The sequence below is a fragment of the Rhinatrema bivittatum genome, chromosome 7 (assembly GCF_901001135.1).
Source record: "Rhinatrema bivittatum chromosome 7, aRhiBiv1.1, whole genome shotgun sequence".
NCBI classification, from domain to species: domain Eukaryota; kingdom Metazoa; phylum Chordata; class Amphibia; order Gymnophiona; family Rhinatrematidae; genus Rhinatrema; species Rhinatrema bivittatum.
The window spans coordinates 210568199-210585201 of NC_042621.1; the positions used below are offsets into that span (position 1 = coordinate 210568199).

At 40.5% G+C, this 17003-nt stretch overlaps 1 protein-coding gene across 1 annotated transcript in view; it reads left to right on the forward strand.

The window, feature by feature from the left end:
- The window catches only part of PCDH15 (protocadherin related 15), a 2056285-nt gene extending 2049237 nt beyond the window's left edge, over positions 1-7048 (forward strand). Inside the window, exons 39-40 of the mRNA XM_029609778.1 lie at positions 64-227; positions 5870-7048. Coding sequence (XP_029465638.1) covers positions 64-227; positions 5870-6421 — 716 coding nt within the window. The 3' untranslated portion in view covers positions 6422-7048. The remainder of the gene's footprint in view (positions 1-63; positions 228-5869) is intronic.
- The last annotated feature ends 9955 nt before the right edge of the window (positions 7049-17003 follow it).

The window sequence follows — 17003 nt, forward strand, 5'->3', positions numbered from 1 at the left end:
GTCAGAGGACAGTATACAGTAGAAAAACTAGTGTTCAAAGTGATATGAAACTTGATACAGAAGATGATAAAGATGAGGTTTCTTCTAAGGCCAGTAGTGGGATAAAAAGCTCAGTGAGTGCATCTGATTCCAAGGCCAGTAGTGGGATAAAAAGATCTCTGAGTGCTTCTATGTCCAATGCAACTGATGCATCTCAGGATTCTGATTTACAAAGCTTTAATGCAAGTGTTAGTAGCAGGAGTTTAAGCAATAAGATATCCTCTGAACACCATCAACTTGATACTGATGATAACACTGAAACTTCAGATTCTGAGGCTACTGCTGACTCTACATCATTTTAAAGAGAAAACAGTAGGTGGAAGATTTGCTGTGAAGTGTGATCTTGCTTGCTGTGTTCTTTGTGTTTTCTCTAAAAGTAGTCAAAAAAACAATATACTATCTATACCATACTGTCAATATCAATTTTTCCTATCAATATTTATGAAAGATTCATTTAACTCCTCTCTGTGATGACTGCTTGCATAACCCAGGTGCCTTTGCTGATCAAAGTCTCCTCTAAGACTGAATCTTGCAGTAACACTTTTTAACCAGCAGGGATAGCCCTGTAGCATCATTCTCCCTTGCTCATTTCCCCATGGACCTGAGTATTGTAACTCTATAATGTAGTCAAATTTCTCTAGGCCTAACACACATGATAATACAATGGAAGTATCTTTCCTGCTATCACTGTGTCAGAGCCAGCACCTGCTGTTTTTATAAATAAAATTAAATATACTTCAGTCATTTTAATATTGTCAATCATGTTCAAGATTATTACAAAACAAGAGAAAATATTTTTAAAAAATTTAAATTTGTCAAAATTGTAGTGCTATAATATGATACATTTTCTATCTGTTCAAAACAGGTGCTACAGCTAAAATAACATTTTATTTGCTAATAAATATTGTTTAAAAACTCTAAATTTCTTTACAACCTTACACCCAGAAAAAATGAATTAACCAGACCTTTTAGAAAACCATTCAACCCTGTCAATTCTTCCACTTTTATACTTTGATATACTTACATCCTGCTGAATATACTCACCTAAAGTTCTCCAGCTATATGTAGCCGGATAACTTAAAAACGTAACCGGCTACGTTTGAATATAACTGGCTAGATTTTTAAGTTATTTTGCCTTGTGTGGCTGGATAACTATCTACTGGACTGGATATCCTCAAAGATACCTAGTTAAGTAGCACTATATAGTTAAAAGAAAGAAGATGCAAAGGTGCTTTCCCCCTCCCAGTTTTCATAAAAGGGCCTGCAGGGTCATTCATCTACCTTTCCTCCCCCCCCCCCCCCCGAGCCCTCCTAATTTAAAAAAAAATTGTTGTGGGGTCCACTGGAAATATAAACCACAGGTAGTTTGCACTTATAGCACTACTTCTGACAAAGCAGCTCTGGAAGCACTGGGAGCAGGTGAGGGAATACCCCACTTCTGATTGGGGTGGGGAGCAGCGGCTCTGGACTTTGGGATTGCAATTGGATAAAGGGTGGGGAAACGACTGCCCAAGTTGCATTTATAAACAGAACTGGGGAAGGTGATGGGGGAGTCCAATCTACAGACCCTACATTTATTTTAGATTTAGGAAGGCTTTGGTGATGGGTGTGCCCAACCCAGCAGGGCATTTAATGAACATTTTGTGTGTGGGGGGGGGGGGGGGGGGAAGAAGGGAATCCAGGCCACAGACCCCTTTTACATCCTTTTTTATCTATTGGCTGTAGAGTGCTACTTAACCAGATATCTTTGAAGATATCCAGATAATAGCAAGTTATCCAATTATACAAAGTGGAAGAACTTTAGACCTGCTCTAAAGTTACCATTTAAATGAGGGAAGGGGGAGGGGTTAGGACAGAGTTTGGGTGGGGTAAAAAATATATTTATGCCAGTGCTGCTGTGGGCAATTATGTTTAACACATTATCACCGGTGGTAGCACCGGAAATAACACCACCTTTTGCAGCGGCGCTATGGGGGCAATAGTGTGCAGCATGGCTGCAACCGTGGTGGGTGAAAATTCACTGCTGTGATGCAGCCGGCTGCCTGCTATCGCCCTCCCCGCCTCTTTTCTGGCCACGGCTCATCATTCCGCTATAATGAATCCCGGGATAAGCCTGTTACAACTGAAAATCAGCTAAGTTAGCCAGATAACTTATATCCACCGCAAAATGCGCCCAGAACATGTTATCTGGCTATAGTTAGCAAAACAAGTGGCCCAGTATTTGAAAAGTTGTCATTTAGCCAGATAACTTGTGACCTCCATGTAACTTTGCTGTTTCCAGACTGACCTATTGAAAGCTAGTCACAGATATATGGTTTTTTGTCAAAGAAAAAGTTATTACTTATAAACTTGTTCATTGACCCTTATTTCCACACATTCAGTGGACTGGCACAGCAATCGCAATACTTTCCCCGATATGAAGAAAATCTTTAAAAAAAAATTCACTCTTTCAAAATTAAAAATGTATTGAATATGGGGCGGATTTTCAGAGCCCTGCTCGCGTAAATCCGCCCAAAACCGGGCGGATTTACGCGAGCAGGGCCCTGCGCGCCGGGAAGCCTATTTTACATAGGCCTCCCGGCGCGCGCAGAGCCCCGGGACTCGCGTAAGTCCCGGGGTTCTCGGAGGGGGGCGTGTCGGGGGCGGGCCCGGTCGTCGCGGCGTTTCGGGGGCGTGTCGGCAGCGTTTTGGGGGCGGGTACGGGGGCGTGGCTACGGCCCGGGGGCGTGGCCGCGCCCTCCGTACCCGCCCCCAGATCGCATCCCGGCGCGCTAGCGGCCCGCTGGCGCGCGGGGATTTACGTCTCCCTCCGGGAGGCGTAAATCCCCCAACAAAGGTAAGGGGGGGGTTTAGACAGGGCCGGGCGGGTGGGTTAGGTAGGGGAAGGGAGGGGAAGGTGAGGGGAGGGCAAAGGAAAGTTCCCTCCGAGGCCGCTCCGATTTCGGAGCGGCCTTGGAGGGAACGGGGGTAGGCAGCGCGGCTCGGCGCGCGCCGGCTATACAAAATTGATAGCCTTGCGCGCGCCGATCCAGGATTTTAGTGGATACGCACGGCTCCGCGCGTATCTACTAAAATCCAGCGTACTTTTGTTTACGCCTGGAGCGCAAACAAAAGTAGGCTGTTCGCGCTCCTTTTAAAATCCGCCCCTATATTTGGTATAAAATTATGGGTCTCAGTTACTAAGTATTTTTCCCATAGACACAGAATGTTCAACAATAGACATGACTTCATTTTACATGAACTGTGGATGCTGCAGGGAAAATCCCTCTATTGTATATTTGAGCTTCTTTGATCCTAAAAATATGTCAGTGAGCTTAATAAATAACCTTCATGCAATTCGGTAAAATTTCCTGAAGTGAAAGCAAAGTTACTTACCTGTAACTGATATTCTTTGAAGATAGCTGTTCACCAATCAAACAAGTGGGTCATATGCTATGCTCAGTCCTGAATGGTTGGATTTTCTAGAGATTTTTGAAAAGACAAAAGCTTTTCAATGCCCACATATAGCTATTCTCAATCTGAAGGGGCCTTGTGGATCCCCCTGCATTCTATGTATTTAGCTTTGACAGAGGGATAATAACTTCACTGGGGAGGTCAGAGGGTCCGAGTGACTGGGAAACTACTGTCTTCAGAGAACTTCTGAAGATAAGCATATTCTCTAAGCCACACAAGCCAGACTCATCAAAACGGGGGAAAGGCAGCAAGAACCACCGAAAAACAGAACATATTTTTGTTTGCAACCATTTTCTATATTTTTCTAATAGGAAAGACAGCCCAAAATTATTTAAAAAAGGGTCCTAGGAGAGTTCTTCATACTACCCCCACCCCTGGGAACCTGTGCCCAGACACATATGGGCTATAAATGAATGTGTGAACTGAATTTCTCATCTCAGCTTTCAAAATCTCCTTCATGGAGTCAGGATTTAGATAAGCAACTGCTGTCATGGCTCATACATTATGGATCTTGACATGATCCTCTAAGTATAAGCCTGCCTGGGTAAAACAGAAGGAATGCAATTTGCTACCCAATTAGAAACGGTGCTCTTTGTCACTGTGCTCCTAGGCTTATTATGGTAAAAAGAAACAAAATGCTAATTGGACTTTCTCTGGGCTTGAGTCTACTCCAGATATGAAGTGACAGCCCTGAACGATCGGCCTTTTCATCTTTATAGACGTGAAATAGGCGAAAATAATGGAAAGATAATTGACAGATTACTATGGAAGTCCAATACCACCTTAAGCAGGAACTTATGACGTGTGAAGCACTACTTTATTATGATGTAATCTAATATAAAGTGGATAAGTCACTTGGACCTGGTGCTTACTATTTGTGTGAGCTGAAATCACCACTACAAAAAAGAGTGAACTTCTAGGTCAGGTGCTTGAGTTCACAAGAGTCCAGAAGCTCTAAAGAGGCTTTTTATCATTTGTGTAAGAATGATTTTGATTTCTGATGATACTACAAGAGATTTTCATGGAAGGCTTCAGATGAAACAAGCTCCCCCATGAATCTGACAAATAGAGGCTGTATAAAAATAGGGTTTATTTCTATATGGTGCCAAGTGCCAGTTACATGAAAGTGAACAGAGATTTTTTTCAGGCAAGGCCGAAAGATGTAGAAGGTATTCAAGCAGGATTTATGTGAAGGAAATCTCCTCTAGTTAAAACCCATAAGAAACTCAGGTGGGCTTTTTTTCTAGAAGCCAGAAGAATATTAGATACATTACCTTAATAATTTTCCTTCTCACCAGCCACCTGAATATCTATTGCACACATTTTATAGATGTGTGTTTCATTTGTCTTTCATAAACTGAAACTGTATTTTCTGAATGTGTTTTCTTCTTATACATTATGGGGGCTATAATCAAACTATTCTATGCAGGTTTGATTATTGCCTCTTTATTGTGAGTTAAAGTGGGAGGGTTAGAAGAGACAGTACACATGGTGATTGCATTTTCATATCATTGCATGCACTCTCCAGCATGTAGTTTGCACCTTCTTCAATGCTTTCAGAGCATGCAAGGATGGGCAATTTCAAAATTGCCTTCTAAAATGATAATTTCTAGTTTACTGTTCCACTATTGCAATGGTCATAGAAACTTGCTACTTTCACTGCTTAAAAGCAGTATCTTGATTCGGTGGGTTTCACTAACTCTGTTGAGAATGGAGGAAAATTATTTGTTAAGTAAAACATAACAATGAATCATTTCTAATGATCCCCAAAGAAAAAACAAAGTTCTGATACTAAAAATACAGGTACTGTAATTCAAAGCAGTAAAGTATGTGACTAGAAAATCATCTTAGAAAGATGAAAATTATTCCCCACATAAGCATATGTAGTTATGATTTGGTCCAGTCCTATACCATAATAATATTTATTAATGCAACCTGATTTGGACTTGGAGAGATGCTGATTCTGGAATTTCTAGATTAATAAAGGTGGTGTGATATTGAAAATCTGGTGTTTTTCATGAAATATATTCTAGCATCTGAGGCACATTTCCAAAAAAAGATTAGTGTCTAAATTTAGGCATCTAATCTAGAAAGTTAGCCAGACATACTTCATGATTTTAAATTCCTACCACAACCTCTGAGTGGAGGGGTAAATTTTCAGTAAGCCACTCAGTGACCAGCCAGTTAAGTTAACTATAAACTAATTCTCAGCTACAGTCTAGCTAAATTGTAATTGAAAATAATCCTGAAGATAGCAAGCATTTTTGAAAGCTACCTTAATTATTTTCTTTAGTGTTTTGATATAAGAAGGCTAAATAAAACCTGTTTACTAGATTTTATGTTAATTTAATGAACTTTCTCTGTTACTGTTCAACAGTGGGCCAGGAAGAAAAGAATAAAGTTAGTTGTTGATCGAGAATATGAAACCAGCTCAACTGGAGAAGACAGTGCTCCAGAATCTCAGAGGAACCGTCTTAGCCACCCAAATATTCAAAACAATGTCAATGGCAATATTTACATTGCTCAGAATGGGTCCATAGTTAGAACTCGTCGCATTTGCCTCACCAACAACTTAAAAGTCACATCCCCTTCAAGACTGGGGAAACACTTCAAGAAACTGGACAAGCTGGCAGTGACACATGAGGAGAATGTCCCATTGAACACATTGTCGAAGGGGGCTTCTTCTAATGATAGACTGAACACAAGACCATCTAGTATCTCACTAGCCTCTAGCACAATGGGGGCAGAAAATCTCGTAACAAGGTTAGGGGACTGTAAAATGAAAAGCACAGAAGAGCAGGAATCAGTTGTTGACAATGAGGACATCAAAGAGGTTTTGGAATTGCACAGTGATCAGACACAATCAGATGAAGAAGAACTATGGATGGGTCCCTGGAATAACCTTCACATACCAATGACAAAACTGTGACCAGTTTTTTAATTGTTATTTTTTTTTATGTTTAGTTCAGTTTATAACAATCAGCACTTTTTATTGTCACTATGGGAAAATGTATGAAATTTGTATTGTGCACAGGAGTAACATTCTTTAAACAACATGTTTTTCAGTAAAGAAAAAAGATTTTGCATTCACATTTGTATCAATTAATTGTTCTTCCCAATAGTTTTTTGACGGGCTTCAATTCACTAACTAAAATAGCATTAAAGCATACCAGTTTTGTTGGAACTTCATTTATTGTTTAATAAACTGCATACAACTTCTGAATATTCTATTGATTTTTCCTGAATGCTGTGTTTTTCTCTTCCCCACATATTGTGCTGTACATGTGATCACACGTTCCACAGTAAATCATAAAATCATTTTTTGAGAGCTTATATTTGTTAATATTGCAAAAGCAGGATGTGATTTGTTTATAATATAAAATGTTTTAGAATTATGATTATTTTTCATAAAAGAATAAGGGTCCTAGTTTTCAAATACTTTTCCTGAAGCACAGAGTTTGAGAAGTCTTTAAAATACAATCCTATATTGCATTTAAAAAGTTGAAATTGAAGAAAACCAAATAATTTAAATATACAAATAATATGATAAGCATAATAAAAACTTTATGAAGAGACATACAGACCTGTAAAATTAGGAATTACATTTAGAAGAATTTTATAATAAACTGTGTTTAGATAATCTTTCCCATTCCTCCTACTTTCATCTCTTTTGTTATATTCACATTGAGCCAGATATTCAAAATGGCACCTAACTGTCTAAGATTTTAGCCAGACAGTCAGGAGCAAAAATGGGCAGATCAGAGAGGAGTCAAGTTGGCTGGAAAAATTAACCAGCTAACTGGATATTCAGAGTTAACTGGCTGATTTATCCAACCAAATCTGGTCTGGCCAAAGGGCTGTCCTGAAGTTAGCCAGATATACGTAACTGGCTAACTTTACGATAGCCAGGTATGTTCAGCAGCATGGCTGCACCAGTGAATGAATATACAGCGCTAGTTACCTAGTTATTTATAACTGGCTAACTGATAGAGTTTGTGGTGGCTTAATATAGACTTCTATGTTTCCAAATGATTTTCTGTGACTACAGACATTTCTATATATGCTAGCATGAGTCAACTTTAGCTTCCATACTGATGTTCCATAAATTTCATTTCTTCCTGATTGTGACTAGCAGAAAGAGAAGTGCGATAAACTGTCATCGGGGATGAAACTTAACAAAATTTAACTGGAGTTCACAGTCAGTTCTCATAACACTCAGTGAAATCAATTTGATACGACACTACAACAATATTGAACAAAGATTTGCTAAAACCAAAAGAATCACACTGATAGAAATGAATCAATGTTTTTTTTATGCACTTAGAATGCATGGGGAAGTCAGTCAAGGGCAAAAGAATTGGGGACAGAGTACAATTTTATCATATGAAGAAGTTAAGTTAAATTTATTACTTATTTTATGTGAAAGCTGTACTCACACTTTTCATTTTTCTTCATATATCATTGATGGTATATTTTGTAGTGCCCAGAGGGGTTATTATAATATCTGCATAATTTAAATGTAAATCTATGAACAGTCACCCTTTGTAGCCATTAATCATACCCTCTGTAGGAAGAACAACCATCAGAGTATTTCTGTTGAGCAAATCAGTTTAATTCTCTCGTTCTTTCAGGGTCAGATACTGTATAAGCAAAGTAAAATGGTCCATGGCAGCATTATGTGTCTTATACAGAAAAACAGTGGTCATACATTAAAAATATATTTTATATGTAAAATTTATAAGATTTGTATAGCCCACGATAAACATAGAGGATAATTAAAAGGCTGCCATTCATAAATGTAAGTATTGTACAAGGAATGCCAACATTACCAATGTTCCACAATATCAATATATAAATACTAAAATATCCTATCTGTTCTTTATAATAAATAACATTATGTCAGAGCCTCTAAGGTAAGTTGGGAGCTGCTGTTTTCCCTAGAAACTAGAGTTATAGGAAATAAAGGAGCAGAGCATAGAGGCTTATAAGAAATGTGATTGATAGGTTAATACAATACTCCATTATGTAGATAACTTAGACCAGTGACATAAAGGTCATATGAGACACAGAAGAGACGTTTGTTTACTAGGACACTGGGTGAATAAAATTTAAAAACAATAAAAATAGAGGTTTTCTATCATATAATAAATGTGAGGTCGTCAAGCCAGGTCTTGTTCACTGTGATTAACTTTATTATTAGGCCTTGCCTTCCTTTCTCACACAGACCGATAAGGCTGGGTGCAGGGACTATTTGGAGGAGGTGACGCTCCCCAAGTGGCATGTCTGTTGCCAGTTACGACTCAAATACAAGCCATGTCCGTGATTGGCCATTGCCATAGCACTTGGTCACAAGTGGCAAGGGCAGGGGAATTCCATGTATGAGGTATAAAAAAAAAAAGGGCAGCAAGTTTGCTGCCCACCCTATTCCCTAGGACTTGCGGCATCCTTCCTACCCACCCTTCTCTGATATATTTTAATTAGTGGGTGTTGGTGTAATGGCACAGCTATAGGAGGGAATGGTTGGAGGCACAGGTGGGAGACTGGAACCAGTTGGGGTGTTTAGGGGTTTAGAACAGAATGATGCCTGGTAAGCATGTTCAGTAGTGGTGGGCATAAATTGATAAAGTGGCAACTGGGATAGAGGATGTCCACCTAGAAACAGGACCAAACAAGTGTGAAGGCACTATTCACACCTGCCAGTAAGCACCCACTAGTTCAGGGGTGGCCATCATTCATGCACCAAGAGCCAGGAAATCAGGATTCATACTACCAAAGAGCCTCACATTTTCAAAACATGAAGAGTGTGGAGGGAAGGAGGAGGCCCCCTTTCCAACAATATAGCTCCCTCTCTCAATCCACTTACCCTGTCCCCACGGTTTCTCTCTGTCAGTTCCATCCTGTTCCCATCAGTTTCTCTCAAGCCCCCCACCAGTCTCACTCTTTCTCAATACCCCAACACTGACCCCACCAGTATTTCTGTCTCAATTAGCCTCTCTTTTATTCCTCCCACAAATTTTTCACAATCTCTCCACCTGTCCCCCAAATCTTTCAATTCTTTCATCCTGTTCCCACCAGTCCCTCTCTGTTTCCTACCCTGTCCCCACTAGTGTCTCTCAATTTCCCCACCCATCTTTCTCTCTCTCAATCCCATACTGTCCCCCAATCTCACAGTTTTCCCATCAGTATCTCTCTCTCAATCTTCCCACCTTGTCCCCACCTTCCTCTTTCTCTCCCCCTATGCTATGCCCAGTGTCTGTCTGTCTGTCTCTTTCTCTCTCTTGTCCCCATCACTCTCTTTCAATCACCACCACCACCACATACCTCAAACTCTACAAGAACAATGACAGGGTCTCAGTGGCTCCAACATTAACACCTCCCTCCTCACCCCTTGTGCTACTCTGTCCCTCGCCTCACCCTCTATCTACCTCCAATATTTCCCCTGCCCCCACTCCCTCTTACTCTCTCTCTCTCTTTCTGATGCCTCCCCTCCAGTGCACACTCTGGCTCTCTTACATACACCCTCCACCATTACCCCTTCTGGCTTTCACATACCCACCTCCCCAAAAATTCACCTCTTTCCAAGCCACTCTCTCTAGAAGCATTCATCCCCTTTTGCACTGAATCTCCTCTATGTGTCTCTGAAATCCTTTCCCCTCCAGTCACCATTTCTAGCTTTCTCATTCCTCTCCCCATCACACCTCTAGCTTCCATTCTTCCCCCTGTCCCATCATCCCTTCTGGCTCTGTTGCCACCCTCTCTCTTCAACCGCTCTCTCTATCGCACTCCCTTCAACCTTCATTAGCTATGATTGTCACCTATCCTCACCCTCCCTCCCCTTTCACCCCTTCTGGCTCTCTCTCTCTCTCACTCACACACACCCTCATCATCACCTCTGCCCCACCCTGATGCTATTTCTGTTTTTTCACCCTCCCCTTCTCCCCCAACAATCACAACCACTGACTTTATTGCACATATACCCTCTCCCTGCCTCTCTCACACCCTTCTACTGCCTTTCCCCTTTTTTGAATCCCTTCTACACCCATTCCCAACACTCTCTCATGCCACCTCCATTCCCTTCACATGGCTATCTTTCAACACCCTATCCTGGCCCTCTCTCCATTTCCCCCTCCCAGGCCCTGGTCCCCTCACAACTGTTGCAAAACAAGTGGCAGCATGGACCTTGAGGAGGAATAAGATGCCAGAAATTTTTATTTCATTGCTGACTTCAGGGAGATGGAGATGGAATCAATATTCACCCCCCCCCCCCCATCTTCCCCACATCATAAGCTTCTAATTGTGTTGTTGCTCTCCCCTACTCTTACAATATTACCTCTTTTCATGTCACTGCCCTCAGAAGTGTTCACCCCTTCTTGCACCGCTTCTCCTTCAATCATTCACTTCATGCACTGCTCCCCAAGTATTAACTATATTTACCCCCTTCTCACCTTACCACTTTCAGCATTTACCACCTTTCCCTTGCCACTAATTATTCTGGTTTGACTGGAGCTTTGGGTGACTGCCTCCTCTCCTTCTGCTGTCAGCTGAATCCCAAATCATAGGAGCGCATTGAGCTACTGGGTTTTGAGCTATGTACACTCCAACCCTTCCCCTCCAGATAGCAGAGCAGAGAAGAGCCCTCTACTCCAGGCAGAAGATGGGGTGGAGGTTGGACAAGATGGCGGGGCGGGGTCCTGGATCAGAGAGCTAACTGATTCTTCTTTGCTCTCCTGTCAGCTCCAATTTCACCCACTCCTGCCCTCCACTGTTGCTGATTGTAAATGGGCAAAAGAGTAGGAGGAGAAGAGTGGTGAGTAGAGGAGAAACACCCCTGATCCCTGCTCCAGCTTCCCCATCTGTCTTCTGTCCAGCAGCACTGTCAGGTCAGGAGAGGGAATTGACACTGGGGCAGAAGGGCTCTTTTCTGTTCTGACCTATTGTGTGTACTTCCTGCTCTTCCCCCTCCCCTCTGTCCTCTGCAGTGTTATTCAATTGCCATGTGGCCAGAAGGGCAAGAGCCTCATTTTGCACATGAAAGAGCCACATGCGGCTCCCAAGCTGCAGGTTGGCGACTTCTGCACTAGGTCATGGTAGGAAGGCTCACTTCCATGCAAGAGGTGCATTTCTGATACCCAGATCCCAGTAGGTTGATGATACTGTACTTCCACAATGGAGCATAGCAGGAGCTAACCAGGCATTTAAAAAGTGGAGAGAGAGATTTGAGGTTCAGGTATTGATGTTATGTTTGGTTTCCCACAGGTTGTTGTTGGCTCAAGTTTTTGTAACTGTGGTTCCCCAAATAAAGCTGCAGCCTGCTGATCTCATTCTGTATTTTCTGGTTATTTTGTGGTGTAAGAAGGAGCATGTTGGAGGGAAGGTTGGGAGGTCTCCCCTGCCTGGGTTACTAATAATTAAGCTTTATTTTATAGCCTAGACAATATTGAAGGTACTAGGGATGTGAATCGTGTGCCCGATTGTTTTAACAATCTGGATTGGCTGGGGGGAGAAAAAAATCGGATCGGCATGATTTTTTTTAACTTGCGCACTAACGCGCACTAACGCAAGTTAATGCGCACTATCAAAAATTGTTACTTAATGGTCTAAAAGTAACATTTGAGGAAATGTTCATTAGCTAGAGGTGCACACTAAGCCACGCATACTTGGTGCTGTCCCCTGTGGCCATTTTGCTATCAGATATAGCACGCACTAGCCAGAAAGAGAAAAAAAGTGCCAGCAGGCTGCAGCAGTGACAGTGCCAGCAGTAGCCACTAGCCAGTAGCTAGTCTAGCCTCAGTCTGCTCTTTAAATTTAACCACTGTAAATATAATAAATTAATAATAAAGTTTTTTGTTTAGTTTTTCTATAGTATGTTAATGTTTTGAAGCTCAGGTTGCAAGTTTCTTTATTAAATGTTTTGTTTCACTAAAGTAGAATATAGAGAAGTACTTAATTTAATGTTATGTAAAGTTTCTTTAGTTTAATACACAAAGTACTTCATTTTATTTTATTCTACTCTAGTGAAAAAAAAGAAGTTTAGTTTAACACAGGAACTGCAAACTTGAGTACAGTGAATGGGGGGGGGGGGAGAAGAGGGATGTGAAGGGGAAGACAGCCCCTGCATTCAGCAGCTCTGATTTTCTGAAGAGATCTGTCCTTCAGAGACCAGGGAGTGGGACGCTTGGCCCTTCATCTTCCCCTTTCCCTCCCCTTTGTCAAGCTACCAACCGTTTCCATTTCCCATCCCCCATATATTAAACCATCACCTCAGTGGGAACCTTGGTGACATCAATAAATAAGAGGGCAGCCAATAGGAATACATATTCATTCCTAACTGACCTTAACTGACCTGAAAAGTGTCAAATTGTATCATTTTCTGTTAGTGCGAACTAACAATGGGTAGTGCACACTAACTTCCTGTTAGTGTGCACTAACTCCCGTTAGTGCGCACTAACCCAATTAGCAATTTTGTTTTACGATAAATCGGTGGAATTTCTATTGTATTGCACTCTTTAACGATTAATGACAATATTAAAAATATCGGACGATAATTTAAATCGTTAAAAAACGATTCACATCCCTAGATGGTACTTTGTGTAGTTTTGAGAAGGACTCCACAGTCATACAACAAATTGGGAGTATTATTTCATCCAATGAACAACTTTGTTACAATTTTTTTCTGATTACTTGTATGTCTTCTTTTTGTTAAAGTAAAAATGAAAAAGTAACTTTGTAGTGAACTACTGTAAAATGTTTTTCATACTGGTTTTTACCTATATATTTTTATGCTCATCAAAATTCTATGAAGGAGAATAGTTCACTCTTCACAACTATTTTCTTTACATATTAATTTATAGGGAAGATATTTGTGTTCATTGATCATAAGTAAAAAAGAATAATGTTCAGTGAATATAATTTATACAAGTCAAACAACGGAGACAAGACAATGTGTACACAAGGAGGAATGAAACAAATTTAACAATCAGCCAACCAAATTATGGATTTTGAACATTGTCAATATGTTTCATTTTATCAGTGATGTCATGGACATATACAGTACCTGAATGTAATCCACTCTGAAGTGCTTGAAAGGTGGAATATATATCACATACATACATACATAAAATACATTTATGGGCCATAGTTCCCATAAAGTTTCTCCCATTCTGTGTCTATGGAAAAATGCTTTTGAAAAAGCTACCCAAATACAGTAAAATCATTTGTGAATATTTGGCTGCTTATATTGTTAATACTAACAAATTTTAGTGAAACTTGGAAGTTTTCAGGAGATTTTGTGGAACTTTTCTCCTTTTTTGAAACAAACATGGTAGGTGAATTTATTAATAAATGTACCCAGACAAAATGGCAGTATTTTTCATGTTTACATTTCTTAGCCCCAGAGTGATCATCTAAGTAAACATATGAGGCCCAATTTTGAAAGGTTCATTTGCATAAATTTCGGGGGTTACGCATGTGGCCAGGCCTTGTGTGTGTCGCACACATTTTACAAAGGGCCCAGCCTCACGCATAACCCCTGTTATGCGCTGATGTGCGGTCCTGATGACAGGGGCAACCTGGGGGTCATGGTATGGGTGGAGAGAGGCGTGGCTGGGGACGCGCCAGATTAGTGGCATTAGCCATGGTCCTGGGGAAGCACATGCCGGCAGCCATCTGGCGGCAGAAGATACATCTGCTCTGGAGAAGCAGTAAGTATCAAAATAAAAAATTTAAGGGCTAGGTAGGTTTAGGTTAGGGGTCAGGGAGGAGAGGGAAAAAAGTAGGAAGGGTAGGGTTAGGGAAGTTCCCTCCCAGTTCGCTCCTTAATTGGAGCGGAGTGGGAAGGAACTGGGGAAGGCTTACTTGTGTCGCCACGCTACCTTTATAAAATTCCCCTCCCATGCGCTGAAGTCACGGTACACTCGCGCATGTGTGTGTGGATGTTAAAATCCGGCACACATGTGTGCGCAGATATATTTTATAACAAACACAAAGCGATTGCGCGCATGTTATAAAACCGGCGCGCAGCTTTGAAAATCTACCTTTTAGTTAATACAATATAATTTATCAGCTAATTACTAGTCAACATAATCTGTAATACAGCACAAAGTAAATTGTAGTACATTATACAAGAATTTAGAATTCTTTAAGTCTTACAAGACAATGTTTTTACTGGGGAGAAAAATATAAAGACAGAAAACTTTGCCTCCAACAAAAAAAGGATGGTTACTTTCCTTTAAGACATTTAACTATATTTTTAGGTTATATAATTTATTCTTCTTTGATTTTAACTTTGAAAGCAAATTCAAATTCTGCTGTACACATCTAGCTGGTTTTCTTAAGAATTGTGGGATCTGTCTCTGTCAATGTATTTGAAATATTTACTGTCTATTTCCCTTTTTAATTGGAATATCCAATAAAGCATTTTTGGTATTTTTGAGTTATTTAATAACTTTAATAACCTTGATGCACTGGGCAGTATTTGTGAGGCACTTTCCCCTCTGATGCATAGAAATAAAGGTCAACAAACAAGTGTTACCTTTTTATTAGGCTATCTTAATACATGACACAAAATGAAAAATCCAGTCCATTGATTTTATGGAATGTATATTTTTCAGCTCCCCCTCAGATCTTAAGTTTAAAGTATAATGTTGAATATGGTATATATATGATGAGCCTAAAACTTTATGGGAATTAATACTGTAGTGAACACCCATAAAACAGTGAACCGTTAGCCCCAATATTCTGTAATGTGGTGTCATGATTCATCTTGTTTAGAGGAATGGTACATTTAATTTAAAAATTAAGGCCTTAATTTACTAAGGATTTTCTTTCATTCTGCATCTATGTAAAAAAAAAAATTAGGAATCAATGTTCAAAAAGTTAAGATAACCGGGTAAATTTAAATTGTTATCTTAAGCCATATATTCAGTCAAAGCTAACCGGCTATTTTTTTGGCTCAATATCTGGCTAAATCTAACCACTCAAATTTGTGCAATTTGAGCTACAAGGAAACATTTGGCCAATTAGATTGAATATCATAGTATCTGACTGAGGGTCTCATTTACTATGCATTTTTCCCAGTGGTATAAAATGGAAGAAAAACCTTAGTAAATGAGAATCTAAATTTGAAAGCTGTGCCCTGACCCAGACACTTTTCTTTCTGGCTACATCTGTGCCTGCAGTGATATTTTGAGAACAGATTTAGACAGTCTGCATTGCAGGTGCGGATTAGATGGAATTTATTTATTTATTTTGTTAGCTGGTTAGATTTATGTGGTTAAAAGCTGATTTTAACTGTGCAAATATTTTGAATATTGATTCCTTAGTAGAGATGTGCACAGAAAAAATGCTTGTTTCATTATTTTTTCTTTTGTTTCATTCCCACTGGCAGTTCTTGGGACCTTGGGCAAGTCACTTCTCTCTCCATTACCTCAGGTACAAATATTATGAGCCCTTTGGGGATGGGGAAATACCTACAGTACTTGAATATAATCAACACTGAAGTGTCTGAAAGGTGGAATATCAATTGAATAAATACAAAAATTCATTTCAGTTCCCAAAACAGTCTGATTTTCAAAAGCATTTACATACTTAAAACTGTGCTTTACATGAGTAAATGCACTTTACCCATATGCCATTGAAATGTCAATATGTTTTATCCATGTAAAGCACACTTAACACAGGTAAATGGCTTTTGAAAATTGCTAAGAAAATATGTTGCATTGATATGCCTAACTCCTTTGAAAATCCATCTTCATTTCTTTAATTCATTATCTAATTTAGGGCTGATTTTCCATTCTCGCAGAGAATGGTGAATCCAGTGGTAATGGGGGGTGGGGGCCGAAGGGGGGGGAGGGGGTCTGTGAAAGCCGGCAGTGATCGCACCACCGCGGTGTTATCACTGCCGGCTTTCGCACCCAATAGCACCACCATGAAAGGTGGCGCTATTGGGCATGCTACTGGCGACAATAACGGTCCTTACCTTATCGCCACCAGCGAAGATAATGCCGCGTCCACCTCCTCGCAGGCCCGACTCCTCCCCTCCCCACCCCGACTCTTCCCTGACTCTGCCCCTGGCAAGCTCTCACATGCGAAAAGGGACTTTTCATGTGCGATAGGCTTAGAAAATGACCCCCTCAATTTGTTTCCATTAAAATCAATGGGGAAGCAATGCATCACATTGTGTACTCTAACACTGTGGTTTTGTATCCATATTAAATGAAACACGCAGGCAGGCATCAGCAGCAGGGGAAACAGTACTCCAAAACCAGTACCAAGATTGGGGAACAGTGGCATTAACAGTGAGGAACCATGAGAGGGTTAAAGCAGCCAAACAGCCTTGGCAGCGCAAGAATGGCAAAGCATCACAAACAGTGGTGAGAATACTCCAAGGTACCAACACTGCCATCAACACCACAAGGCACTGAGAGGAGAACAAAGGAGCACCAACAGTGGTGAGAACACTCAAAGTATGAGAACACTCAAAAGCATCATGAGAGGGGCAAAGCAGCACCAAC